This window comes from Anthonomus grandis, chromosome 13 (genome assembly GCF_022605725.1).
Source record: "Anthonomus grandis grandis chromosome 13, icAntGran1.3, whole genome shotgun sequence".
Lineage (NCBI taxonomy): Eukaryota > Metazoa > Arthropoda > Insecta > Coleoptera > Curculionidae > Anthonomus > Anthonomus grandis.
The window spans coordinates 10,108,725-10,135,767 of NC_065558.1; the positions used below are offsets into that span (position 1 = coordinate 10,108,725).

Below are 27,043 nucleotides of genomic sequence, written 5' to 3' on the forward strand. Positions count from 1 at the left end.
TGCTGAACTTGCTAAATGTAATACTACAAAAAATGTAAATGGAAAATAAATATTCTATATATAACTTTTTATTATTACTTTGCTAAACATATTTTAGTAATTATAATTCTTTTAATATTTGCTTATTGTTGTGTTTATAGTACATGCCCACAAAATTTGTGGCGGTGGGAGGACGCCCCAATGATCAGCTACACCACTGAAAATTATACGAGAATGATCTGGTAAATAGATTTTTTATGCAAGGGTGGAAATAGTGTGAACGTCGGACCTAAATTGAATTAAAATTTTCTTATACCATATATACACCTTAAACAAGCCCTCTGGACTCTCAAATTGAATTGAATTCATTAAAATTGTTAACTTTATTAGCCAAAATTATATCACTTTCTCAATCTCTATTTTTTATATTAAAAAAAAATTATTTCCATTTATCAGAGTAGGGACTTTTTATTGCTGGCTACCGTTTTTGATACTTTTATTTTTGGTTTAATTTTTTAGTGTGGCTTATAGTGGCAGAGTAAAAAGGTTAAACAATTTTACATAAAAGTTTTCATATGTAAAATATGACGAATGAATGTTATCTCGAAAAAATTATATATAATATTGATAAACACCCTTGTAAAATAAGAAAAAATTTAAACGTAATATGTTTTTTAATAAAATTATTAAAAACAGAGAAATTATTACTAGATTTAACCATATATTTAATTTAAATTCCAGTCTAAACCTAAACCCAAAATTGTAATTTATGCCTGTCTACCCTCGCTGACAAGTTGATAACTATGTTTATGAAACACTTAAGATAATCACACACACACACACAGACTAAAGAAAGTACATAAATTATTGATTTAAAATGTTAATTAGATCGACTTATCTTAATTACTTATCGGGAGGCTATCCGGAACACAAAGAAATATAAAGGATATGCACGTGTGCGGCGTTTCCGGATGTTAGGCCCAATTCTGTTTCCGTGTTTGAACCAAGTTTGCTTGGTCAGTTTTTAAGGGGCCTTAATTAATTATTTGATAATGATAACTAATTGACAACAGATTAAATTCATTAGTGGCGATCATATGATTACGTAAGCCTTATGCAATTAAAGTGCAATGCTCAATGGATTTGAAAAAAAAGGCGGTAATTATAGAAAGCATGGTGATGTCTATAGGCAACCCGCTGCGCTTGACCAGGTTGGAAATTCTATTAATACAGTCCTCAAACTATTTCTATAATAAAAGTTAAAATTTTAATGTTTTGTAAATGAGAAATGCTACAATAGTATTAAAATAAGTTTAGGAAAAAACGCTCCACTTAAGCCTGTGAGAGTTTTTTCTCATTTCTTTTAAAATAGCGTAAGGAAATGAACGTATATATTGTGCAATTTTCCTATATTTTAATGTAATTGCTTTGAGATTTAATATAGTTTTCCTACAACCAATTCGGACTAAAATTACACTCTATATACAGACACCTACATTTAGTAAAGTGGGTTGCCTATAAAACAACACGCGAACTTATAGTGGCCTTCACCTCTTTTGACAATTGCCTTAAGCAGTCATGTGTCACTGTGAAATCAAACATAACCTAAAATAACAGTTTGTTTATATTTTGTTATTTGTTTCTTTTATTCATCCTTATCACTTTATATTCTGTAAAATTGAAAAAAACTCTTTATTATTTTTACTCTTTAATAACATACCTTCAATAAAATGACATACTTGAATTAATTTTTGTGATATACATAAGAAATATATGCCCCAAACTTTGTAAATTAATAACCCTAAATAAGTGTACCTAGTTTAAAATGTACCTCTCAACATCCTCCTGTACTTTATGTAAGGAACATATTACGAGTAAAGTGAAATATAACTTAAAAACGTCCACAGCGGAAAAGTCAAATAAACCACTCCTGAATTTTGTCGAAGTGTTCAACAAAAATATAATTTTTTCACACTGCAATATATGTGCCAACTGCTACAAGTTAATCAACGAACTAGACGTTTTACAACAAAGAGAAAAGGAGATTTTGGCTATTTTAAAAAGATATGTTTGTTCTAAAGAAGGTAATTCAGACAACTCAGTCGAAACCACATCAGAAGCAGAGACAAATACAGTTTATGTGAAAGAAGAGATTCAATTACCTGATGTGGATCTTAAAAATCTACCTATTAAAATAAAAAGGGTGCCACCTAAGCAAGAACATACTTCCAGTGATTATGATATGAACAATATTTGTGACTTTGATGAGTATTTATGTGATAGCTTACTTACAAATACAGCTACTGATAATGGGAATGATGCATTTGAAAGAGTAAGATATCTAATAACTAACTTTGTTCTTGAATGAAATATACGCATAATAAATTATTTGTTACTTAATTAATAATACAATAGATATTTCTTATTTTGTAGATCCAGAATTCAATCAAAGAAGATCTTTTCAGACATGCTGCCGAGCAGCAAAACAAAACCAAGCCGTCATCTGCCCTATGTGAAATTTGTGGGCAAAACTTTAAATCGAAAAATGGTTACGAAAATCATATGAAAAAACACAACAGTGCAGATGATGACTTTAAGTTACTTACATTGAATAAGGGAGAAGAAGAGGATTATCAATGTCCAATATGTGGAAAGGAGTTTAATCAGAAGATTTCAAAGAAAAGGCATATGGCCATTCATACAGGTATATACCTACCAATGTTTTTTAAAGGAAATTTCATGTTTGGTTAATGTTTTGTAAACTCATATTTATTTATACAATACAAATATTTGTTTGTACAAACCAGAATTAAAATTGATATTTTGAATAACGTTGCGATCTGGTTAAAAATTAAAAGCATAGTGGTATTTTCAATACAAAATGTCACAATTGGTTTTTATTATGAATTGGATTATACATTTTTCGAACCATAAATGAATGATACTTTAAAAACCTGAACTTCAACAAAACAGATCTAGCAGCAATTACTAATAACATCAGAAGAGATATTTCCTGTTTAAATCTTCTTATGGTATAAGGGATTTTGTTCTCTAAAACCCCATATAAATAATAAGAAACAAACATGTCATATATAAGAAGAGAAAATATTTAAAACATCCAAATACAGTGTACTCCGTCTATAACGTACATGGGATGTAACGTATTCCGGTTATTACGTACTTATAATTCGGAACCCGCCCAAATAGTCTTGTCATTTTACTGGTTATATCCAGTACTAACTAAAATTTTAACTCCGGCTATAACGTTCAATATTTTTGCCCGATTGACAGTAATTTTCCGGTTGTAACGTACAAAGGTACGTTATAAGCAGAGTAATTTTCCACCTCTGTGGGTGATTCCCATTAATCGATACTGAGAAGTTTCTCTGTCGCGCGTTGCACCGAGGCCGCCAGATGTGGATCAAGCTCTTATTCGATGGTTTGAGGTGAGAAGAACCGAAAATATTCCTATAAGTGGACCACTTTTAAAAGCAAAAGCGGAAGGTTTATCTAAGGGATTACACGGTGGAGATTTTAAGTGCTCTACGGGTTGGCTCGAGCGTTTTAAAGTTCGTCACAACATCAATGTCGGCAAAGTGTCCGGTGAAGCAGGAGATGTTAGCAGGGAAGCTGTGGTGAACTGGTTAACCGAGAAATAGCAAGGTATTGCACAAAATTACAGCTGTGAAGATATTTTTAATGGGGATGAGACCGGACTATTTTACAAGATGACTCCAGACCATACACTGAAATTTAGAGGAGGAAAGTGTGTGGTAGGCAAACAATCAAAGCTAAGATACACCGTTTGGGTTTGTGCAAATATGACAAATAGTGAAAAATGTAAACTTCTGGTCATTTGTAAATACGAACGACCGAGGTGCAAGAAAAATATTAAAAACCTGCCTGTTATTTATAGTAAATCGAATAGACGCGCATGGATGACTGCAGACATTTTTTTTCAGACGTCAAAAAAGAAAAATATTGCTTCTAGTGGACAATTGTGCAGCTCATCCAAAGAATGTAGATCTGACAAATATCAGATTAGAATTTTTGCCTCCCAATTGCACTTCTGTCATACAACCAATGGATCGAGGCATAATAAAATGCCTGAAAACCTATTACCGTAGATATTTTATGTATCGCCTAATTCAAGCATTGGATAGTGAGGAAACGTTCAATCTAACAATTCTAGACTCGATAAAAATAATTGCGAAATCTTGAAATGAGGTTTCACAAAAAACGATTCAAAACTGCTTTCGACATGTTGGTCTAGTGAAATCGATCGAGGAGTTTGATGCAGATGATGACTTGCCTCTGAATCAGTGGTACGAGAAATATAAAAGTGTTGATGATGATGATGACTGGGATATTACGCTAAGTTATTGGTTGCAAAATCACTGCCAAGACGAAACTACTGTAGAAAAATATCTTCCTGAACTAGATAATTTTACGACCATCGACGATAATCTGGTAGCAACGGAGACTTTAACGGATTACGACATTATTGTCGAAATTATAGAATCAAACTGTTCAAGGAATGATTTAAGTTCCGATAACGAAAGCGGCGATGATGATGGACCAGTGAACGAATCCATTCCAAGTTATTGTGAAGCACTTTGTGCAATTAAAACTGTTACGAATTTCTTACAATATACTGATTACGGATCTGATGATACAATTTTACAAGCCTCGTTAAAAGTTGAGAAGCACATCGAGAATTTCAAATTGTGTAAAAAAAATCAGCAAACACGTTATTTTTTTGAAAAATCGTAACTAATAAATAGTACAGATTTATTTTGATTACATATGTATATGTATCCTATTTCAATGTTATATTTTACATATTAATATTATATATTTTTTTGTATTTAATACTTAGAATGTATTTTTTATTAATTTAGTCCTTTAATTAAAACAAATAAATCTTTACATATTTATTTTTATGGGTTTCTTTTATAGCGTACCTCCGGTTAGAAAGTACTGATTTTATTCACCCTAGAGGGTACGTTATAACCGGAGTTCACTGTATATCTGCCAAAATGATAGCAGTGTTATTATAATTGCAAACAGGTTTCACTATTTGTACACAAGCAATACACAACACTGAAAAATTAATATCTTATGCCGGGATGTGTAGCCTCATTATTTTCTCACATTTTGAGATCTGATTCATACAATATACCACTAGGTATAAAAAGTATATGGAAGGATCCCAACTCAACATAACCTCTCATAATCCAAGCTATCCCAGCCTCTGATTTTATTAATAAAAATAAGAGCCTAAAAAATAATTTCAAATGTTTCCAAAAAATCGAGAAAAAATTGTTCATCTTCAATTAAATTAAAAAAAAAAAACAAAAAAAGTTTTATTGTCTGAAAAAAAGATAAAAGTAACATAACTTGGAGGCAACCAAATAAATGTCTTACTATCCAGAAGCCAAAAATTGTTCATATTTAAAAAAAATTGAATAAAGACAAAACTGCCTGGAAGAAACAAAAAATGAATTTAACTGCATGGACAAAACAAAACTTTTTCTTTATATAGTTGCCTAAAAAAATTAAAAATTAACTGACTGAATAAAATTTAAAATGGTTTGAATTTGCCTGAAAAAACTAAGAAAATACTTTAATGATTTTAAAAGAAAGAATAGTTTAACTGTACAAAAAAAACAAGACATTATATCTGGTGCCTAGGCAAACCCATATTCATTCATTTCCATAAAAGGAATTGTATAGAAAATTAAAAAAAAATTATTTCAAGTATCTAGAAAAATTTAAAGTGACTTCAAATGCCTGAAAAATAACAAAAAATTGATTCAACTGCCTGATATAAGGAACTTAAAAGAACTTTAAGGAAAATTAAAAAGTATCTAGAAACGTGTAAAATAACTTTCAATTCAACTGCCTGGAAGAAATACAAAAATTCAATTCAACATGTCTTTATTCAGGTAATAATAGAATACCCCATTATTGCCTATGAAGGCGAATATTAGCTAAAGCTACTCTTAAACTCTTCACCTTCTAAAATAGTGACAAAGTACACTTAACAATAACAAGTCTTAACAAGAAGAGATAAAATTTATAAAATGTAAAATATTTTAATGACATATGATTTAATTTTTTTATACAATTTCGTTCACCTATACAATTCCACCAAAAGTAAATTCTTAAAGTTTCTTTTAAAAGTATAAAGCTTAACACAGGCATCTATAAGATCTTCCAAAAAGGGCCATTGAGTCAAGTAGCCTAGTTAAAGTATTATATCTAAGATTGCAAACATGCATTTGCTATATTGGAATAAGTTTTTCAAATAGACATATTAGACTATTTTTAATAAAAAGTCGATATAATAAAGTAGATAGCAGAAATTTATATATATACAGTAACTTTAACCATTTCAAGGAATGAGTAGGTCCATTCTATATAACTTTTCCAAAATCTTTGAGAATAATATTTACAATTCTACATTTCCTCAAGTTTAATCGAAACTATCGATACATTAACGTGGTTTCTTTACCAAAAAATTATATATAACCAATCTTTGTACCTTGTCCTGATTTCTCTTCTGTGCCCTTGATGAAAAAAGTCAGTTTATCAAAAAAGTTAATAGTTCCACCGGGATCCAATCTAGCTACTGCTAATACTACTCTATATCCACTGCTATTTAACCTGTATATCAGTGACCTGATTTTAAGTAGCTCTTGCTGCAAACTAGCCTATGCTGACCATCTGAAAATCTTCTGACGGACGAAATGGATACCATTGCCAATTTCACTTTATCCAGAACGAAATTATTTAAGGATCTAGAAATTATTTTTGACTCAAGACTATTGGGAATTATTATTTGGAATTGCAGGGTTTTTAGCAATTCACTTTCTATTATAATGCTCTATTTCTCTTTGGTTCGATGCAAGCTCGAACAAGAGACATATACTCTTGTTTGGTATCCATCTTACGAATGTCATATTAGCTTCCTTGAATACAAATAAAGGCGCTTTTTGAAATATTTTATATTTAGAAAGGATGATGCCTATCGAGTTAGAGGTTATAATCACAATCATCTGTTTTCCTAGTGAGTCTCTGGCATTCTTGTGGAAACTGCTCAAGAGTAACATAGATTCCTCAACTCTTCTTGGTCGAATTCCCGGCACCTACCTCCCTTTGGTCTTTATCGTGCCAGAACTAACATTATAAATAAAAAGATCCTATTCATAAATGTGCAAAAATTTCAACAATTTTGCTTCCACTTGTGATATTATTAAATGCTCTATGAGGCACCTAGTTTTACAGGTGATTTTGAGGATTGACACTTAGTGTTTTTTTTATTTTACTTTGTATTACCTTTTATAATTTAATTTCAGCTCTGGCTCTATTGGATAATTTAGTTCATAGTTTAGTTTTTAATACTTTGTGTTTTAGATTTTACCATTGCTAATTTTGATTTTCCTGCAATTAGGCTCTGGCCTGTTGGAAATAAATATATATATTGTATTACAGGTAGTGATAAATTAAAACACATGTGCAAGATGGTAATCCTCCCACAATACTTATGACTTTTCTCTGTAGTTTAAAAATTCTGTCAATAACAAGAGCAAATTCAGTATATTATAAAATGTATTATATTGCTTGCACAAGAAAACCTTAATCTTAAAGAATGTTAATGTCCTAAGAATGCCTCTAAATTTTTATTTTACATCCTAAATATCAAAGAGAGAATAGATATTCTTTACATCTTTGGTATAAGGGAAATCTGGAAAGTCTTAATGATGTTCTGTTCTATATTTAAGAAGAGTAGTTTTTGTAAAATAAATTCATTAAAACAGGCATTAACTGTGCCTAGATCTCAGCAGACAGAATGTTCTATTTAAAATTATACCCTATTTTAGGTGAAACTCGTTATCAATGTGAACACTGCGGCAAAAAATTCATACATCATAGCTCTTTTAACATGCACATGAAAATCCATGCAGGTGTGAGAAACTACAAATGTACTCTCTGTCACCGTGAGTTCCTTAACAGCTCTCACCTAAAACGTCATGTGCGTTCATTACACATCGGAGAAAAACGTTATGCTTGCGACATTTGCGGGAAGAAATTCGGCGAACGGTATAATCTCGAAGCACATATACGTGTCCTCCATAAGGAAATTGAGGAAGAGCCGATGGAGAATTATGTAGAGGAGGAAGTTACCGCTGTGAATGAAATGCCCAATGTCAAGACGGAATCTGCTACAGTGATTTATCAATTACAGGATGATGGAACTTTTTTAGGTGGGGTTACTTTGTTGAAAAATGACGCTGAGTTGGTCAACAGTGTGGTAGTGAGTGATCCCAACATTTTGTACTCTTTATAAGTGGATTTTAGAATATAATTGTTTTTTTTTAACTTAATGATACCAAATGATAATTTCGATAGTTATGCATAAGTTTTTATTTATTTTTTTTTAATTAAAGGAAGACATCCAATAAAAGGAAACACAAGTGAAGTGATTTTTTACAAAACAACTCGTCATAAATCCTTAAAAACATTAAGTTGGGAAAACAAAAAATTTCAATCTTTTAAATATTTTATTGAAAAACAGAATCGCTTACAAAATCTGTATTTAAAATAGCAAAATGAGTATAATATGTAGTTTTTCATGGAAAATTAATGAAGAGGTTCATAATCTGGACGCAATATATAAAGTTCTACGAATAAATTATAAATGACAATTCTTTATATAGTTTGAAATACTGAATGCTTAAAATAGCACTTTTGCAGTCTTTTATGGTACGTCTTAAAGATCTTACAGTTCTAAGTGCTGAAACACCACTCAAATAGATGATGAACTCAGCTTGTAATCACTTAAGAACTGGAAGACTGATGCTCGAATAGCCTATCCAAACATCGATCATCCATCCTAAAATGATGCCATTTTTCGTGAATAGTCATATCGACTGCACCCAGCCTCTTATAGAAATCAGCCGCGGGATTCCATGATAGCACGTGGAAATCTAATCTCTTACTTGGTGTTGCATGAGCTATCTTTGCTACAGCGAGGAATAGCTGCATACCAATTCCATTTTTTCTGTAAGCGGTTTGTACATAGAGATCTTCCAAGAATATGGATCTTCCTAGCCAGGTTGAGTATGAGGTGTAATAGAGGGCATAGCCCACTATATAACCGTCAGATAGTTCAGCCACTAGGCAAGTGAATGCCGGATCGTCGCAATCGAAACCGTCGTTTTCTAACGTTTTAAGGTCCAAGGTCATCGTGTGTTCTAGTCGTTCGAATTCTGCCAATGCCTAAAAAATAAAGAATAAATTAGGAATGTGTGCAAGCTTGGCTAATCAGGGATTGGACCTTGACTTAATAATATACAAAATTCGGTTCAAATATTTTAAGAGCGTATTGTTGGAGTTAAAATAAGACTTTTTTCCTATAAATATGTGTCCTTAAATATGTATATTCACTTCTATTTCGAAGTCAAAGTGATCAATTTGGCTTTGAAGTAGAATTCAATGTAAATCCTAATGTGATCAAAGTATTTTTTTTAATTAAACAATTACATTAAATTTCAAACTAAGAGTATATAGAATTTTGGTTTTTGGAAACTATATGCCGAATTGAACGGAAAGTGTCGCAGGTTTAGGAGTTCAAATAAAACTGTGTAAAATATCCTAAGGTAATTTAATATATTTAATAAACGTATATTTTATAAACACCCTGTTTTTCGTTTAAAAGTGTCTCAACCGCCCAAGAATTATCTTACATCCTTGAAAATCTATACCCTAAACATAAATAATAATATAAGCAGAGATTGAGAGAGACCCAAGAAAGTAAAAGAGTCAGTGAGTGCTAGCACTTCGGCTTATAAAGAGCCATGTATGATTGGTCATAGTTGACCAGGTGTAGTGGTGTTTGTCCACTAGGTGGATATCACAACCATTCTATGGTTGTGATTGTTTTGTGCACAGGTTAATCATGTCGACACGTGAGTAATATTTTATATTTTTGTTGTATAAGTCCATGGCTAGAGTTTTATGGGATACCAGAGTTTGTCGCTGTTTAGCGAGGTATTACCAAATTGTCCTCGATTGTGTTGCAACAGACAGGGATGCCCTCTGAGCGCGCATTTCCTTCGAGTTAGTCTTGTGAGTTATAGAGGGCCCTCACTTGTCTTCTCGACTGACACATTTGGATTCTAAGATCTCGGTATATGTTATCTTAGTTTCCGAGTGTTGAGATGCTCACTGCTTAACAGCAGTGGAGCGTCTGGGTTAGCCTTAACTATTTTAGGGGACACTAGCTAGTCGTCGAAGAAAGAAGATATATATATGTAAATTATTAGCAAACATAAAGTAACTATATTGATGGTTGTTGGCATGACTGAATCAAGGGGATTCACCGAGGTTCCCCGGTGAGTAAACTTAATCTTTATTGGATGGGTCAGTACAGTAAATCGTAAACATTTTTGTTTCATGGTACTTGGATGGATCTTCAAGGCTGGAAATGACATGTTACAGTTTACAATTAAATAAATAACTAAATGAATAAATTAAATCATTAAATAAAACTGCATTATTTTTCATTTGGTCACAAGTTCGATTTTTCTAAAGTTGTGATGTTTGATAGCAAAGTATAAAATGTTTTCAAGCGAAATGTCTCTGAACATTCATTTTAACGTCACAGTAAATTTTAGAAAATTTGGCAGCAGTGTTCTGTGACATATCCAAAGAATTTGATTGTGTAGATCACAGAATAGTGTTGTAGAAATATGGGTTTAGAGGTTCTTCCTCGTGCTGGTTTAGATCATAGGTCTCTCAGGTCGGGTTCAGAAAGTGCATTTTAATGGATGTTTCTCAGATGAACAGCAGGTTTCTTGTGGAGTCCCAAAGGGCTCTCGAAACGAAGTCTGTAATTAGTCTAGTCAGGTCCAAAAAATAGTTTTTCCAAAAGATGCAGAATGCAATACGATGATATGCGGTAAAAAGTCAAAAAAGGTACTTTTGACCTTTAAATCGGTATAAATACCACTCAGTGATCCAGAATTCATGGACGATCGCTATGAAAAGATGTCTCCCGTCTGTAATTCGTCTTGTCACGTAAAAAAATAAAATTTTTCCAGATCGTCCATGAATTCTGGAACTCTATCCAATATGGCATGAAAAAATGTTGACCAACTTAAGGTAACCCTAGAATCTGACATAGTAAAGATTAAGGATTGGTGTGATGCACACAACCTTTGCTTCAACACTTTTAAAACTAACTTATTGTGCTTTAAATGTCAGATAGATAATTTTAATAGTTCTGAGACAGATACTTGGGTATAAAAATTGATTCTGACCTTAGGTATCCAGACCATATTAATAGGGTGTGTAATATGGTTTCTTCTGGTTGCTATGCACTGAGAGACATCTCTAAAAACTTCAATTTTTCCATAGCAAAAAATGTATATAATGGGTGAGTCATGTCGTCCCCCTTTTGTTAGGTATAAGATTTAAACATTGTGTTCTTTATGCATTTCGAAAACAGCCATTATGAATTTTGAAAAACACACTGAACATGTTAAAAATTCTTTTGTTTATATAGGTAGCCCCACATTGCCTCAATAGACTTCAAAGAGGTTTTAAAAAATGTAAGTTAGTAAGTGTTATTATACCATTGAGCACTATTTTAGTGATGACCTGACCTGAATAGTTGTTGGCTTTTCTTTATTGCTATGACCAATTTTGTGGTGGGATTGTTAATTTGTATATATTTGTTTAATAGACCTAATTACTTGTCAGCCATATTGAGGCGTTTGATTAAATTATTAATGTTCTCTTTTGAATATATTTTGGGTTTAGAACGGCTTTGATAACTGCCTGAAATAAGAGATAGAAATAATTGAATAATTTTTGGGTTTTGATGGATAGGTACTAACTGTATATAAAACCTTAATTTTATGTGGAAATTAGTGCCAGGGAGAAGAGAGATAACTGAATACAAAAATTGCCTGAAAATTAATTGTTTCAACTAATACGAATTCTGAGTTTTCGAAGCTCTATGGAAGTTTATTTATTAATCTCAATAAATAGGACACATGAATTGAATAAAACATTAAATGTATGGGTGAAAATTTGAATAAACCTTAATCAGATTTTAATACAAAATCTGCGACTCGACGGGATTTAAAATGCTATATAATATTTGTCAAGGACAAAATTAAGTAGCGAGAAACATTGCACGTCGACTTATAAAAAGTGCTTTATTAGCAGAATCAATATAATATATGAATTGTTAGGAAACACATTTGCTATTTTATGCATTATAAATGAAAAAGTGACATTTATTTACTTAAATTATTGTATAAATACCAGCAAAGGGTTGATTATTTTTAAATTTACAAAAATAAATTTGATTATTTCAGATTATTAATTTTTGCTTTAAATAAGATTTGTTGTACGTTTTTGCCATTAAACTTGTTGGTTTTGTAAATAAAAGATATACAATTTTCTGACAAATTTTAAGACGAACCCAATAATAAAAATAAATTGTATAGTTATTTTAAATGTATTAATTTTTTTTTCTAATCCAAAGAATGAATTATCATCATCAAGTAATCATCCCTGATATTGATGACGATGCGATAAAAATTCTTTAAATATTGTTTTTATGGTGTGTACGCATTTGAGACTAATGAATGTTCAACATTTATTTTGTTATCATTGTAGCCAATTTAAAACCAATTAAATTTCATTTGGTAAAAGCGGCAGTCGACTCATTATAAAAAAGCCTTGAAATAGTAAAGTATATTATAATCACCGTTTAAGTTTTTATCAAGATCATAATATATATAAACTTATATTTAATTCTTTAAGTTGTTCGTTAACAGTTTTGTTTTTTTAATGATTAATTAAGTTTGTGATAACAGACATTTGGTTTTCATGACCTCTTAAATAATATACAAAAAAGAAGCGAATAAATAGCTTTGGTCCCTGGGTAAAAAAAAAATTATACCAAATATTGTAAATGTGAAAAAGTACTTTTTCGACGAATCCAAGTAATTTGGTACATCGAGTCGAGTATTCGATGGGCTCATCATAAAAAAATTGCGTCCTTGTATCAAAAATAGGTAAACAGTGGACTGTTCTTAGCTAGTTCAATAAATAGGAGTCAAAAATCACTTTCGACCCTAGGACAGGAAAATAAAATGCGAAAATGCCACTATTCTGTCAGAAAGTTTCATTTTTGTTACGTTAAGCCATATCAGTAGGTGAATTCTTATAAGCAGTTAACTTCGTCCCTGGGGCATAAATAAATTGCCACTTTCGTTTAGAATACTGAAGTGAAGGTTTTTCTCGCGCAGGAACAGGAACGCTACAGGAATAATCATTTTTCGCCCTCAATATTAGTATATATTTAAATGAGCGTCATGATCCAAACTAGAGGAGATATAAACCTTAAAACTTTACATATAACCTCATACTATCACTGCATATCTTGGCTTAGATATGCAGTATGAGAATACACTTAAACTATTACAAATAAATTTATATTTTAAAAATATTATTTGAAAAATATATACGAACATCTTAGATGTAAACTTTTTAATGAAAAAATCCTACCTGTAAGATCAATTTATGTTTTAAGTGTTGTCTTTTTTCATGTATTAAAAACTTGTTAGGAAACTATGCTGATCATTCATATTAAACTAGAACTGTGGATCGAAACTTAAGAATACCAAATATGGTGTGTGAAATTTCAATTTTAAATCAATTGACTATCTTGGTTTGGTTGGTCCTAAGGTGTATAATATTAATATTTTACCTGGTGAAGTAAAAAAATAAATAATAAAAAAACCTTTATCCATAATTACTGTAAGAGATATTTGGAAAAAATTTTAATGTTATTATGGATCCATTTAATCAGTTATATTATATTAGTTATTTGCTTAATACTCAAATAATTATTTACTTTTTTATAGTAACCTTAATTACCTAGTTGTTAGATTGTTGTAATAGCTTATATACAGCTGTTGTGTTAGCTGATTTTACAGGCCGAGATAAATTGAATTTATGTTTTTTTACATGTAAACAATTCTCTTTTGGCACAAACAGAAATTTAGTTTTCTTGGTGCCAAATACAAGAAAAAATTGTCTGGCTCTGTACTGAGTATTGAATATATAAAAGTAATATTTGTAGACAAATACGTCGAATAGGAATAATAGCTTTTTTGATCCGAATTTTTGCTATTTTTCGTTCCACAATTTAAACCATTGAACTGTGGAAAACCCACGAATTAAGAAATCATCGCTTTCATCGCTAATTTGTAATATGTATTTAATATAATTATATTATTTGTAATGTGTATAAAAAAACGATGTCAAATACTCCTATAAAAAATTCGTAATTATGCACATTTTTAAGACATGAAAAAATTAATCCAAAAATTTGGCAATCATGAAACTATACCGATTCAAGATCATTACTAGACCAAAGTTGCTTTTGAATTATAGGTAAGTTTGTAAATTTTTTTGAATGTTATTTTTCCTAAACTTAATAGAGTATATGTACTTTAGCAGGGACATTCTGTAGCGATACTGGATATAATTGAAATTGAATCTCCTTTTTGATCAATTTTACCTACAATATACCTAAAAATGTGCCGCAAGAATTTAAGCAAATCAATTGTATGCGAATGGTCAGTTAAATTTTTAGGATGCATAAGAGACCGACATCTATCTTTTCTTTCTCAAATTGACGAGATGTGCAACAAACTATTCGGCCTCTATTTTTCATTTTTACATTTAAAAGACATCTAAGAAGAAGAGGTCTATTAAATATATACGATATAATAATATATACACTCTCTTAAGCTCATATGTTTTCGTTTGGCGTAATAGATCAGAGTTTAAATTATTGTTGTACATGTATAAAAATCAGAAACATTTCTCCCAGGTAAGTGATTTGAATGAATATAATGTTACATGTGAGGATGCTTATTACTTTCACTTACTAACTAGGAAAAAGTTTATTTATTTATTTAACTAGTACCTGTTACGTTACTTACAATGTACCAGTTGCTCTCTTCCGACTTTTCTTATTCTATTGTATATGTAGTAACAAATTATTTAATAAAAGAGTAAGCAAATTTGGATATAGAACTAGAATTTAAAATGACAACAAAAAAAAACCTTTACTATGATAGGAGTGAGTTTAAATAAATTAACAAATTTAAAATATTGTGCTTGCAAATATATTAGTTTTAGATTTCACCTTAGAGTCTGTACAATTACATTTTTTCCAAAGTGATTTGTTATCTTGCGAGTCACTACAGCTTCATGCGAAAGATCATTAATGAAAGTTTATTATAGTAAATTAAACTTTGACTGGGTAGAACGGACTTACTCATATAATATAGCCCTTTTAAGTATAGAATACAACATTTTCTTCTCTATGGACTTTTACCGAAGTAATTCACCCATTGACCTGACTCTGACCGCGGGTTCTAAATTCCTGTCCTACGGCACTGCTTATTATCATTAAACCAACATTTTTATTGTTTAAGCGTAATTAAAAATTCCAGGTTAAAAATGAAAATATGTAGTATTATTTACTAATTATGTAAATTGCAAAAATTAAAGTCACATTAAGCAAAATGATCATTTTAATACCCAAAAAACGTAACACTTTTTAACATAATATAATACGTGAAATTTCTTAAGCCTATCATAACTTCTAACACACCCTGTACAATTACTGATTAATTAAAGATTATACTGTATAATTAAAGATTTTACGCAACGACCACAAGGGTTGTAATGGTTATCGCAATAAATGGTGATAAAATACTCGCATTCTATATTTAACAATAATTACAATGTTAATGAACTTACCCTTATCATTTTATAAACCTGAGCCATATCTTCTCTTCTGGCCCTTCGTATGGTAACACTAATTTCTCGTTGTTTCATCATTTTCCTTATTATTAGAACTAGTTACCCTATATATAAAAAATTATACTAATATGGTAAAGCCCGTAACGAAATCTCAGTTATTCTTGGCGACTATTCTTAAACTGATAAGATTACATTACCGAGAACAAGAGCAGCATAAATAAATTAATTTTAAATTTACGCAACGATATCTTAATTGACGACACGTGAACATAACTCGGACGTTTTATTGGTCAACAAGCGATAAGCATTTAAGCGAATAAACTATTGATTTTAACATGCGATGTTATCAATTGAATTGTTTTTTTTTGAATTCTTAATGAAAAATAAATATAAATACAAGGCGAAATAAATTGGCTTCTGCATAAAAATGGCGGCAAAACGATGTTTATTATTCCGTTCTACAATTCGATTGTCATGCAAATTGGCCTTAAGCGACGTGTGCGTAGGTTATGTTGTTACGTCACAGAAAACTCAGAAGTTAGGTTATGTCTAATTTTTTTTTATTAGATTAGACAATTATTTTAAAAAATTCATAATTATTAGTAAAAATTGGAAAAATGTGGGCCGATACATTGCTTATTGTGTTTATATCCATTTGTACAGCTTTTATGGGTGAAGGTCTCACTTGGTTATTAGTATATAAAACAGAAAGATATAAAAAACTAAAAGCAGAAGTAGAACGGCAGTGTAAGAAACGTAAGCACTTTTATATTTTAATTCTAATGCCTAAAATATCAGTTTTGTGTGATGCTTTTTTTCAGTTTGCATATGATGTGAGCAATCTATCACTGTATTTATTTTAATAGTTAAAAGTAGGGCTTTAGCCAGGATCATTCATCGGGGGGTGCTCAATATTTTTGATAATTGATTAAACATAATTTGTATTCAGTTTATTGTAGCAAATATATAATATATTATATCTAATCCTACAAATCGAGAACTACAATCATATTACACATTGCTGCAATAAGGCCTTAAAAATGTTGAGATTCTTAAAAAGAAACAAAGAGGTAAATTATCTGATTATTAACATTATTAATTATTGATTAATATTATTAAAGATTTTAATTGAGAGGCAATCAATTAAAACAATTTTGAGATATTCGTGAAAAACTGATGGTGCTAAATCCGAACTGTTTTTTTGGTAATTTAAATTTGCTTTGGGTAGGTGCTATAATAAACATTTTATAATAGAAAATTTTAAGTTTTTCAGTTTATTTATAAAAAAGTTATTGCAATTTAAAAAATGGATTTATCGGTTTTTGCTTGAATGAAACAGATTTGTCTACTTTTGCTTGCCTAGTACTAACCAAAATAAGTCTAATCAAACGTAGATTTTTTATATCATCTTCTAAAAATTATTTAAAAAAAAAAGAAAAAACTGTTGTTCCATTAAATGAATTAAACTTTTTTTCTTCTTGTCAGGAAATGGACGACTCAGCGGAAGTTCATTTAAATTAAATGGATCTGTCTTTCACGCTTTTAATAAAAGTTGAGGAGTTTCATTTAAAAGCACTACTTTGTAATTTTGATGGCATTGAACTTTTACAATATTCTATGCCTTTTTTTTGGTTTTCTATAAGTGTATCCTTTTAAAGTTGGAGATGCCTGTAACTTTTTTCAAACTTCCCTGCAGCTCTTTAATATTATACAACTTCCAATCAATTCCTAGTTGTTTTACACTACCAAACTGGGAATATATCTCACAATATTCTTCTTTTTTCACCACTGTCGTATTTTTTCGCAGACTCTTTTCCACGCGGCCAAAGACCCTATCGGCTGGAAGGAAACTGTGACCTCTGACAGGAAATGTCATCCATATTTCTTTAAGTCCCGGGGGAGATTTAACTTTCAGCCAATAGTAAAGGGCATGAACGATGTGGGAATTCTTATTCTGCCGCCCACATATAACTTATAACACATATACCCGTCGCAGAATAATCTTAATACTTAAAAATATTCTCAAGGTTTAGAGTATCTAGGTATGTCAAAAGTGCAGAACCAATTTCAACTGAACCTTGTCCAGCCTGATCTTCTGTCCAGATATAGAACGTAGGATCCTTAGAAGCCATTCCAACGCAGCAGAATACATAATAGCTAACTTGATGTGAGTAGAAGGCGTCCAAAATGGAGGTCCGGGGTAAAGGTTGCACCTGCTGCATATCGAAGCAAAGGCTAAGAGAATTTTCTGGGTTTTCTTTAGCCAATTGGTAAAAAGCATTTGCTCTTTTTTTTATGAATACGGCGTTATTAAGGTCGGACTTTTTCTTAGAGTCCTTTTCTTTTCTGATATTATGTTTAAGGCGTACACAAAGGGAACAGACATCTGCAGCAGGCGAAGAAAATCGGATGTTAAATTCCCTAGAGAAGATTCTAGCAAACATGGATAAACTTGATTGGTACACTTCGTCATATTTTGAGTTGTATATCTTATGTAGTTTTGCAATACTTAAATTGGATGATAAATAAATCCTTTGGGATTTCTTTCTGTTGTAATGACTTTCGGTCCCCTTTAGCTTACCGATAAATTACCTTATTTTGGTTTTCTTCTCTTCTGATTTTTGCGACACTTTATCACCACCGCGTTTTTCTTTGGGTACTTCTCCCTGGTGTATGACTTTTGCGACAGTGTTAATTCGTCTTTTGTAACAGAACAGTCCGGAATATCATAAAAATTTTGGCGAATTAATTTAATATCAATTAACTTAACATTGTTGCACTTAAAACTTGGCGTATTATGGATTGCATAGAACGCCAAGAATAGAAAACTACCTTTTAAAAATAAAAATATGCTGCACATGGATTTATCGTATTTTGCATGAAACAGGGTAAAAATATCTTTTTTCATGGATTTAACGTGTTTTGCTTGATTTGGTTGCCTTTGATGCCGATTTTAAATAGGATATATCGGGTTTTCGTTGAATCTGATATGGCCAGTCGATGTATCGGACCGAATGTAATAAGATTCGATGGTAAACTCGTTTTAGCCAAAAAATTGATTTATCGGTTTTTGTCTGATTGCTCCTCAATTACCTGTACGTTTCCTTAATAAGATCCTATTTAAAGTTTAGCTGTCTTGTCCCCATATTATGCAGTGCCATTCCTCAGAATAAGTTCAACATAAATTCTAATTACTCAGTTTTGATTTGTTAAGATTTGTGGGTTATAAGTGCATGAATGTGCCTTACAGACATTTTAAATGTTCTGAATGTCCAAACTTTGAGTGCTAGATATAGAACGTGTGAGCAGGTCGTGGTGTAAAAACTTCTTAACAATCAAACTTATTCCCCAGAATTGTTGGAAGAATAGTGAACACATTTAATCTAGAATAACATTTTAATAAAGTATGCAACAGCATAATGCAATGGCGGTAGTTAATTAAATGAATGTAGGTATTTTCAATCCATGTGTCAACCAAATAAAATGAAATGTGTGATTTATGTACTTACTTAGTCTATTAGTCCATTGAGTTTTTAAATAATTATGTGCTTTTTATTGTTTACCTCGTACACCTACTTAGTCTGGGGTGTATGGGTCTATTTGACTTGACCCCTAGTCAAAGTCAAGAATACAACAATAAGTCCAAAAGCATTTAGAACAGATAAAATAGGCAATTAAATTCTAAACTGTATTTTTGATAAGGTAAATATATATTATCAAAGATAAAGTTAATTTAATAAAATAGCAGACAATTAAAATATTACGACAAAACAACAATAAAAATGTATAAAAGATTATAGATCTTAAGGCCTTCAAAGATTATTGACTTTTTAATTAGACTGGATGTAGGAATGGGTAAATATGACCTACTAGTTTTAGTGTTTATATGTTTTATTTTTTTTTTTTTTAATTACAGTATAAGGAATCTTTGTAATGGGCACTGTGCCCATAAATAAATCACAAAACCGTCCTCACATGTAGGCACTTTTGCACAAAAAATAAACTATTAAAGTCATTATTTCTGTGAATAAATAATAGTCTTTTTGAGTTCTTGAATAGGAGTGGGAACTTGTTGGATTATATAAATCACAGGACATTGAGCAAGAGTTCAAATTTGATGAATATTTATTTAAAAAATTATCCAAAGGCTTTCTGCTTAGCTCAGGGGTAGCCAACCCTCCCTTGCACTCACCTGGCTACAGCCCTGAGTAAAAGATTATTTTTAGGAAAAAGCAATGCTGCTAAGCAAATCAATTGAATAGTATAGTAGATTGTAATTTGTATTTATTTGAATTTCCTATATGCATATTATGAAATTATTTGCCATAAGTTATTGTGTAGATCTTGCTCCTTTTTAAAACTTTTGGTTCACATAATATTTTTTATCTTTAGGTGAACTTAGCAATTGCAATAGGGAATTGCTAAGCTGGGAATCTTCTCACTGTTTGTCTACCTGCTGTAAAAAATATTGTAAGATTTATACATAGCTTAGAGCTCCTTGTATAGTTAAATCAATTTTTGTTGCCATATCTGCTCTGGTTTTTCGTACTGTGTTTAAGTAACCAATTCTATGTTTAAATAACCATATTCTCCTACAACAACATTATTATAAAAATGATATTATGATTTCTTCAAGATCCTTTAAAACTAGTTTAAATCAGAAAATAAGCAAAATCTCTCTTATAATGGGTAACTTTGCTTATAAATGACTAATTTTTAGCTCACTAAAAGGAAGGTTCCATTTTAAATGAGCACAACTTCCAACAATCTTAGATTTATTTAATAGTGAACTGATATTAACATTTTCTTTATTGCATGCAAGTTTTCATTTTGTGAATAACAGAGTTATTTAAAGTTAGGGGAAATTTTGGTCCCTAGCATCCCATATTTAGTCACCCTATTTATTTCCAAGTAGAAACATGTTTAATGGGTATGGATACTACACAGAAATATTCCACTTCTTATTCTATATCTGGTATTTCATTTTCTAAACCTAGAGCCTATTCATCTATTATACAGGGTGCGTCATAACTGTCTCCCTATTTTTAACCTTCCCTCGTAATGCCGTGCGGCGTCGCAGAATAGTGGGGGTACCGCCACTAAGAGCAATATGGGAAACAGTTTTGTTTAAACGTATTTTAGTCTGAACGCAAAGCGCGCATTCGCCGTGGAAGTGTACCTCCGCGAAAATCGGTCAGTTATTGCTGCGCAACGAGCGTTCCGGATAAGGTTCCAAATTCCGCGAAATGAAGAAGTCCCGGACCGAAAATCAATTGTGTTGTGGGTCAAGAACTTCAGAGAAACTGGATCTGTTATCAAAAAAGGAGGTGGACGGCCACGGACAGCTCGAACATCCGAAAACATCGAGACTGTGAGACGCTAATTTTTACGGTCACCTAGACGTTCTGCACGGAGACACGCAGCTGCCCTTCGTTTATCTGACCGCACTGTGCGAAGAATTCTTCACAAGGATCTTCGTTTTCATCCATACAAGATGGTTCTGGCACAGGAATTATCAGAACGTGATTGGAACAATCGACGTGCTGCATGTGAAATTATGCTTCAAAATTTACCTCAGGGCGCAGTTTTTTTTAGTGGCGAGGCACATTTTTACTTGTCTGGCTGGGTAAACAAGCAAAACTTTCGGTATTGGGCCGCTGATAATCCGAGAGAGATACACGAGAAGCCTCTACATAGTGAGAAAGTGACAGTTTAGTGCGCCGTGTCTGAAATGGGGATAATCGGCCCTTACTTCTTTGAAGAAGAAAATCACGCTGTTACTGTCAATTCGGAACGCTATATAGCGATGATTCACAATTTTTTCGCCCCAGCCTTTGCAGGACTCAATGTGCAAGATGCCTGGTTTCAGCAAGATGGGGCAACAGCTCACACATCTCGAGCTTCAATGCAAGTATTGAGAGAAATGTTCCCCGGACGTTTGCTCTCCCTGAGAGGCGATATTTCTTGGCCTGCACGGTCGCCCGACTTAATGCCCTGCGACTTCTTTCTGTGGGGTTACCTAAAAGCTGAAGTCTTCAAACATCGTCCAACGACTATTAGACAACTAAAGGATGCAATCCGCCTGGAAATTTGTAGAATACCCCAAGAAATGCTTGCAAGAGTTATGTGAAACTTCAGAAGTCGCTTGCACCAGTGGTTCGATAATGGTGGACGGCACTTGCCAGATATTCTCTTCAAAACCACTTAGGACAAAAATGTTTTAGTTGTACTTTTAAAATAAAAAAAATAAAATCTTTGTATTTCAAATAACATTTCTTTTATTAAGCCTTAAAAACAGGGAGACAATTATGCCGCATCCTGTATAAGACTGGCTTACATGTCCCATGTAGATTTTCCATATACCTCATTAGGCACTTATTATTAACTTTTTTTAAGAACAATGCACCTTTATGACACTCAACAAATACTTATATATTAATTTGTACTTATATATTTAAATATTTAGTTCATATTCATTCACGCATAACAGCTTATGTTCAATTATCACAACTTTTTTGTCATTGCAAAAAAATGCATTTTTTTTAAATTCAATTTTGCTTTAGTTGAAAAAAAGAAGGAGATCCATGGAGACACTCTGGACCGGCAACAGAAAAAAAAGATTGAAAGGGAAGAAGATAAACTAAAGCACAACAACAGGGATCTATCCTTTGTTAAAATGAAATCAATGTTCGCCATTGGTTTTGCATTCACTGCTTTATTAAGCATGTTTAACAACATGTAAGATGATGAAACCTTCATTTAACAATATACATTATTTATTTATACTGTTTTTAGTTTTGATGGAAGAGTGGTTGCTAAACTCCCATTCTTGCCTTTAACCTGGATTCAAGGGCTGAGCCACAGAAACTTGCCTGGTGATAACTATTATGAGTGTTCATTTATATTTTTGTATATTTTATGCACCATGTCCATAAGACAAAATATTCAGAAATTGCTTGGGTTTGCCCCATCGAGGGCGGCTTCTAAGCAAGGAAGCAGCATTTTCGGACCAACTCCAGGACAATTTAAATAAATGTGTGTAGTGAATTGATTAGAACAATAAAAATTAACGTTTTTTTTAACTGTGCTTTATATGAAAGGTTAGGATAGTTTAATAGACCAACACTGTTTAAAAAGAAAACAGCTTTTAAATATTTAAACACTATTTTATTGCAACTTACAACTATTTTTCTTCAAACAAAATGGTGGGTTCTGAAAACTGATGAACATTTTCATCGAAAATATCTTCAGGAATTTCTTCATTATCCTGTTCGAAATAAGTAGGGAAAGGCAACGCGCTCGTTGGCTTCCTCAAAGGCAACTTAGAATCAAAAACATATACAAGAGAGTTCGTCTCCCCAGGTATAGCGAGTCCAGAGACCCAAAGAACATTGTATTTGGTATTTATCCTCCAAATTTTTAACCCTTTGGCAACCCTGTATCTGTTACCCATGTGACCGGGCATTTTAGTACCTGGCCACACTCTACCTTTTTCCCCACCACCTCCAATGTTTCCACCTCTCCTGTGAGTTTTAGTCACACCATGTGAAGCAGGCATACCTTTAAAACCATGCCTTTTCATTACCCCTTGAAAACCTCTGTCAATACTAAAGAAAAGAAAGGATTTTACTCAGTGAAAATTTAAATGAAAGTAATAATTTCTTACGTTTTCCCTCTAACATCAACATAGTTGCCAACCTGGAAATGTTTTGCAGTGATAGTTGTCCCAATGGGGGGTGCAGCACCGGGGCTTACGAAAAATCTACCAAGCCACTTAGTGGGCAACACCCCAGAGTCTTTAAATAAGCCACAATAGTCTTTGGTGAACATGGAAGGATCTGCAATTTCAGCTCCTATGAGGACACAACCTTTTTTGCGGACTACTCTTGGTCTTAGTTGTCTAGTGGGTTCATACTCTTCAGGGGTGAAATATTTAATTACATGATTGTCCAGTACCTAAAAAGTAAATTGATTGTTGATACTTTTTATTGAATTAATAGAGTAAAGGCTAATTTGATTCTTTGCAAAATAATGTTATACCTATTCCATTTTTTATTTATTTAGTATGACAGTAGTATCAGCAGTAAGTATGTGTCAATCGACTAAACTTTTATTTTTTAACTTGACCTAAGATACTATATTTTTATTTAATTTAAAAAAGTGAAAAATATTAATTTTGTTGACAAAGCATGGTAAGTATGTAGATTTAAATAACATTGAGCTCAGCAAATTATTAGAGCTAAAATCTGCTTAAAGACTAAATAAAAAAAATAACAAACTAATCATGAATATGCAAAAAATATCACAATAATAATAATTCTCAAACAAAAAAAAAGTCTTGAAGTCTCCAGTATGAAAGGGGAGGTAAGAATTTTTTTTTTGAGTCAAATGTGGTCTGCATGATTCCCTTCGATTGATATTGACAATACAGCGTACTGCTTTATTGTCAATGTAACTCAGTGCCAACTAAGCAGTTATAAATCTATCAATAGAGAGTGGTTAAGTGACAAAAAGCTAAAAATTGTGGCCTGTACAAAAACATTAGAAAAATGTGTCAATGAAAAGCTTCTTTGTTATTTGTATAATAAAGTTTTTTTTTTGTAAAAATCAATATGGGTTTCTCAAGAATAAGAACACTGAAATTGACCAAGAATTGACGACAAAAAGACGAAATTGCTGCCATTGGCCTCCTGCTAGGCCAAGAGTGCTACCCTATGGTACGAATTATGCAGATTTATGTTTATTGTACTGAACAAACTGTTTATGGCTAAGCAAATATGATTTTAAAGAAAATATGCCAAAAGCCTTGGGGAAGTCAGTTAACCCAACATCCACCTGATCCTTTCTATCCAAAACATCATCAACAATTTGCACAAAACAAGCCAGTTATAATTTTGAAAGATTAAAGATAATTGCAGACCCTTTTCTTAACCAACTTTGCTATGACCTTTAATAAGGTTGGAAGTAAAGAGATTGTTTCGTAATTAGAGGGATTGTTTGGCTTTATTACCCTTGAATATGGGAACTACCAAAGAAGACTTCAAACAAGTAGGAAACAATGTTTCAAACCAAGAAGTGTTGACTTTAAGGGCATCCAAATCTTTAGCAGGTAGCTGCAAGAGCACTCCAGGAGAGACTTAATCCTTCCTTGCAACTTTCAGAAATTGTTTTCCTAGTTTCTTACCGGTTTGTATCACAAAAAAACAAATGTACCATGTATACAATTGTAAGATGAAACAAATGGTCTGAAGTTGATTGCTAGAGTTTTTGTTAAATTATTTGCTACATTACAATAAAAATTATTCAACTGATCTGGGCTGAGTTTTTATGAAATTCATCAATTAAATACCAACTTTCCTTTGGCCTGTTTTTAGCCTTATGAAGTTGTTCCCTATAGTACATTCTCTTAGCAGACTTTAGGTGTTAAATACTATGATAACTATTACAATAATTAATAAATATCTTGTTAACCCTGAATGTTTTTTTAATAGTTTAGACAGTGATGGTTATTCCCTAAAATTTTCAAACCTGTAGTAAACAAGAGCTTCTATTCCTTATTATTTCTAACCTTCTTCTTAACTAATAGGAAAAATGCCTTATTAAATACATCATACAACCTGTAAAAATCACCAATAGGATCCACACTAATATTTAAATTTTGCAAATCTACTCTACAACCTAAAACATATAAGTTATTAAAATTTGCAGTACTGATTATTTAACCAGGACTACCCTTGGATGTTTGCCTTGACATTTCTAAAATAGTACATCAGAGATGCCTGCATTTAAAAGTGAACAGGATACGTTGTCACATTTTGAATGAAAATAATTAAAGTTGAAGAAGTACCAGTAATCCGAGCTAGTGCATTAACATGCATATTTAATCCATTTGTCACAGGCATATTTGCATTGCAAGAATAATTAGTTGACATTGAAGCACGAAAATCAGATGAAAACAATTGTTGAGAAGTAAAAAGTTGGAATTGCTGAAAAATATAGAAACAATCTAATAAAATCCCCCTTAAACAAGGCTAGGTAAAATGCAGCCTCAAAATAGTATTCTTACAGGTTTGTCACCAGAAAGAATGAGAAAATATTAATTTTCTCAAATCCTCAGACCTGGGAAATGGATAGAAAAGTCAGAAAATCAAGACAAGGAAAGCAAAAGAATGTATGTGCATAACAACTTTTATGCACAGACCTTACCTGATGGTCTAACATTCAATCTTTTCTGAATCTTTAAAACTGAGAAAGGGTGCTACAGTAATCTCAGGCAGAAGACCTAAGAAGTCTTAATTTTCTTTTTTACACAGACTAATCATCTAATTTTAAGAGTTTATTGCTGTATTTTTCATTTTATGGATTTATTTTAGAAGTATAAATTAATTAGGGCATGATAAACTTACTTGCAATAATGTCGTTTGGATTTTCTTGCCATTTTTAAACCACAAAGGATAAATACCAATTTTTTTGGCAATAACTCCTGTTCGTTGCATTTGTGGAGTCCACGGTATAGTAGCTGGTACCTGCACAGTTTTACTTGTACATTCTATTATTTTGTCTTTAACAACCTCTCTTAGAAAACCTTTGTTTTCTGGTGTTACTTCGTCTTCTCTGTACTGAAAGCAAAGTAAAGTAAATAATTATAAGCAGGATGAATATACTGATACTTACTGCCAAGTTTTTCTTTGTCAGCCAACTGGGGTTTCTAAGGCGAGGTCTTGGATTTAAATGTTTGTCTCTTTTACTATTTAGGGTAACCAAACTAAAATAAGTTTGAGTGTTGGCAAGCGAAAAGTTGAATAAAGAGAAATTAATAAATCCTATCAGTCTTAGGAGAAAATAATCTTTTTTTTTAAGTTTCTAGTACTAACTTACCTGAGCAATTTAAATTTCTCTTCCAATATTCTTAAAGCACCGATTTTATTGGAAACACACAGGGCCATTTTATTTTTAATATGAAGCTAATTAGTTAAGTTAAATTAGCATAATAATGTTTCTTTTTCTTATTTTTAATAAATTAACGAGATGCAACAAAAAGAGGTTAATGAGAAAATTTGCGTCACGCATGACAGGTTATATTGACGTGACAACGTTGCCAGATATAATAAGCTATAAGGCACATGGGAATGCCCTGAGGAAGGCATAAATAAAATATATCAAAACGTCAATTATTAGGCATTAAAAGGTATGATTTATG

The 27,043-nt window shown here is 31.8% G+C and overlaps 4 protein-coding genes across 4 annotated transcripts; 2 read left to right on the forward strand and 2 right to left on the reverse strand.

The window, feature by feature from the left end:
• Window positions 1-1,567: 1,567 nt before the first annotated feature.
• On the forward strand, window positions 1,568-8,464 carry LOC126743760 (zinc finger protein 681-like). Its single transcript, XM_050450979.1, has 3 exons — window positions 1,568-2,311; window positions 2,413-2,683; window positions 7,866-8,464. Exons 1-3 carry the CDS (start codon window positions 1,805-1,807, stop codon window positions 8,330-8,332), a joined length of 1,245 nt encoding a protein of 414 aa, XP_050306936.1. The 5' UTR covers window positions 1,568-1,804; the 3' UTR covers window positions 8,333-8,464.
• Window positions 8,465-8,533: 69 nt separating this feature from the next.
• On the reverse strand, window positions 8,534-16,064 carry LOC126743763 (thialysine N-epsilon-acetyltransferase). The gene is made up of 2 exons (XM_050450982.1): window positions 15,841-16,064; window positions 8,534-9,264 (listed from the first exon to the last, which is right to left on the reverse strand). Exons 1-2 carry the CDS (start codon window positions 15,919-15,921, stop codon window positions 8,824-8,826), a joined length of 522 nt encoding a protein of 173 aa, XP_050306939.1. The 5' UTR covers window positions 15,922-16,064; the 3' UTR covers window positions 8,534-8,823.
• A 305-nt stretch (window positions 16,065-16,369) lies between these two features.
• Window positions 16,370-22,925, forward strand: LOC126743762 (calcium load-activated calcium channel). The gene is made up of 3 exons (XM_050450981.1): window positions 16,370-16,599; window positions 22,407-22,581; window positions 22,639-22,925. Exons 1-3 carry the CDS (start codon window positions 16,461-16,463, stop codon window positions 22,874-22,876), a joined length of 552 nt encoding a protein of 183 aa, XP_050306938.1. The 5' UTR covers window positions 16,370-16,460; the 3' UTR covers window positions 22,877-22,925.
• Window positions 22,926-22,988: 63 nt separating this feature from the next.
• On the reverse strand, window positions 22,989-26,917 carry LOC126743761 (39S ribosomal protein L3, mitochondrial). Its single transcript, XM_050450980.1, has 5 exons — window positions 26,722-26,917; window positions 26,518-26,608; window positions 26,250-26,462; window positions 23,510-23,799; window positions 22,989-23,450 (listed from the first exon to the last, which is right to left on the reverse strand). Exons 1-5 carry the CDS (start codon window positions 26,787-26,789, stop codon window positions 23,027-23,029), a joined length of 1,086 nt encoding a protein of 361 aa, XP_050306937.1. The 5' UTR covers window positions 26,790-26,917; the 3' UTR covers window positions 22,989-23,026.
• Window positions 26,918-27,043: the final 126 nt, after the last annotated feature.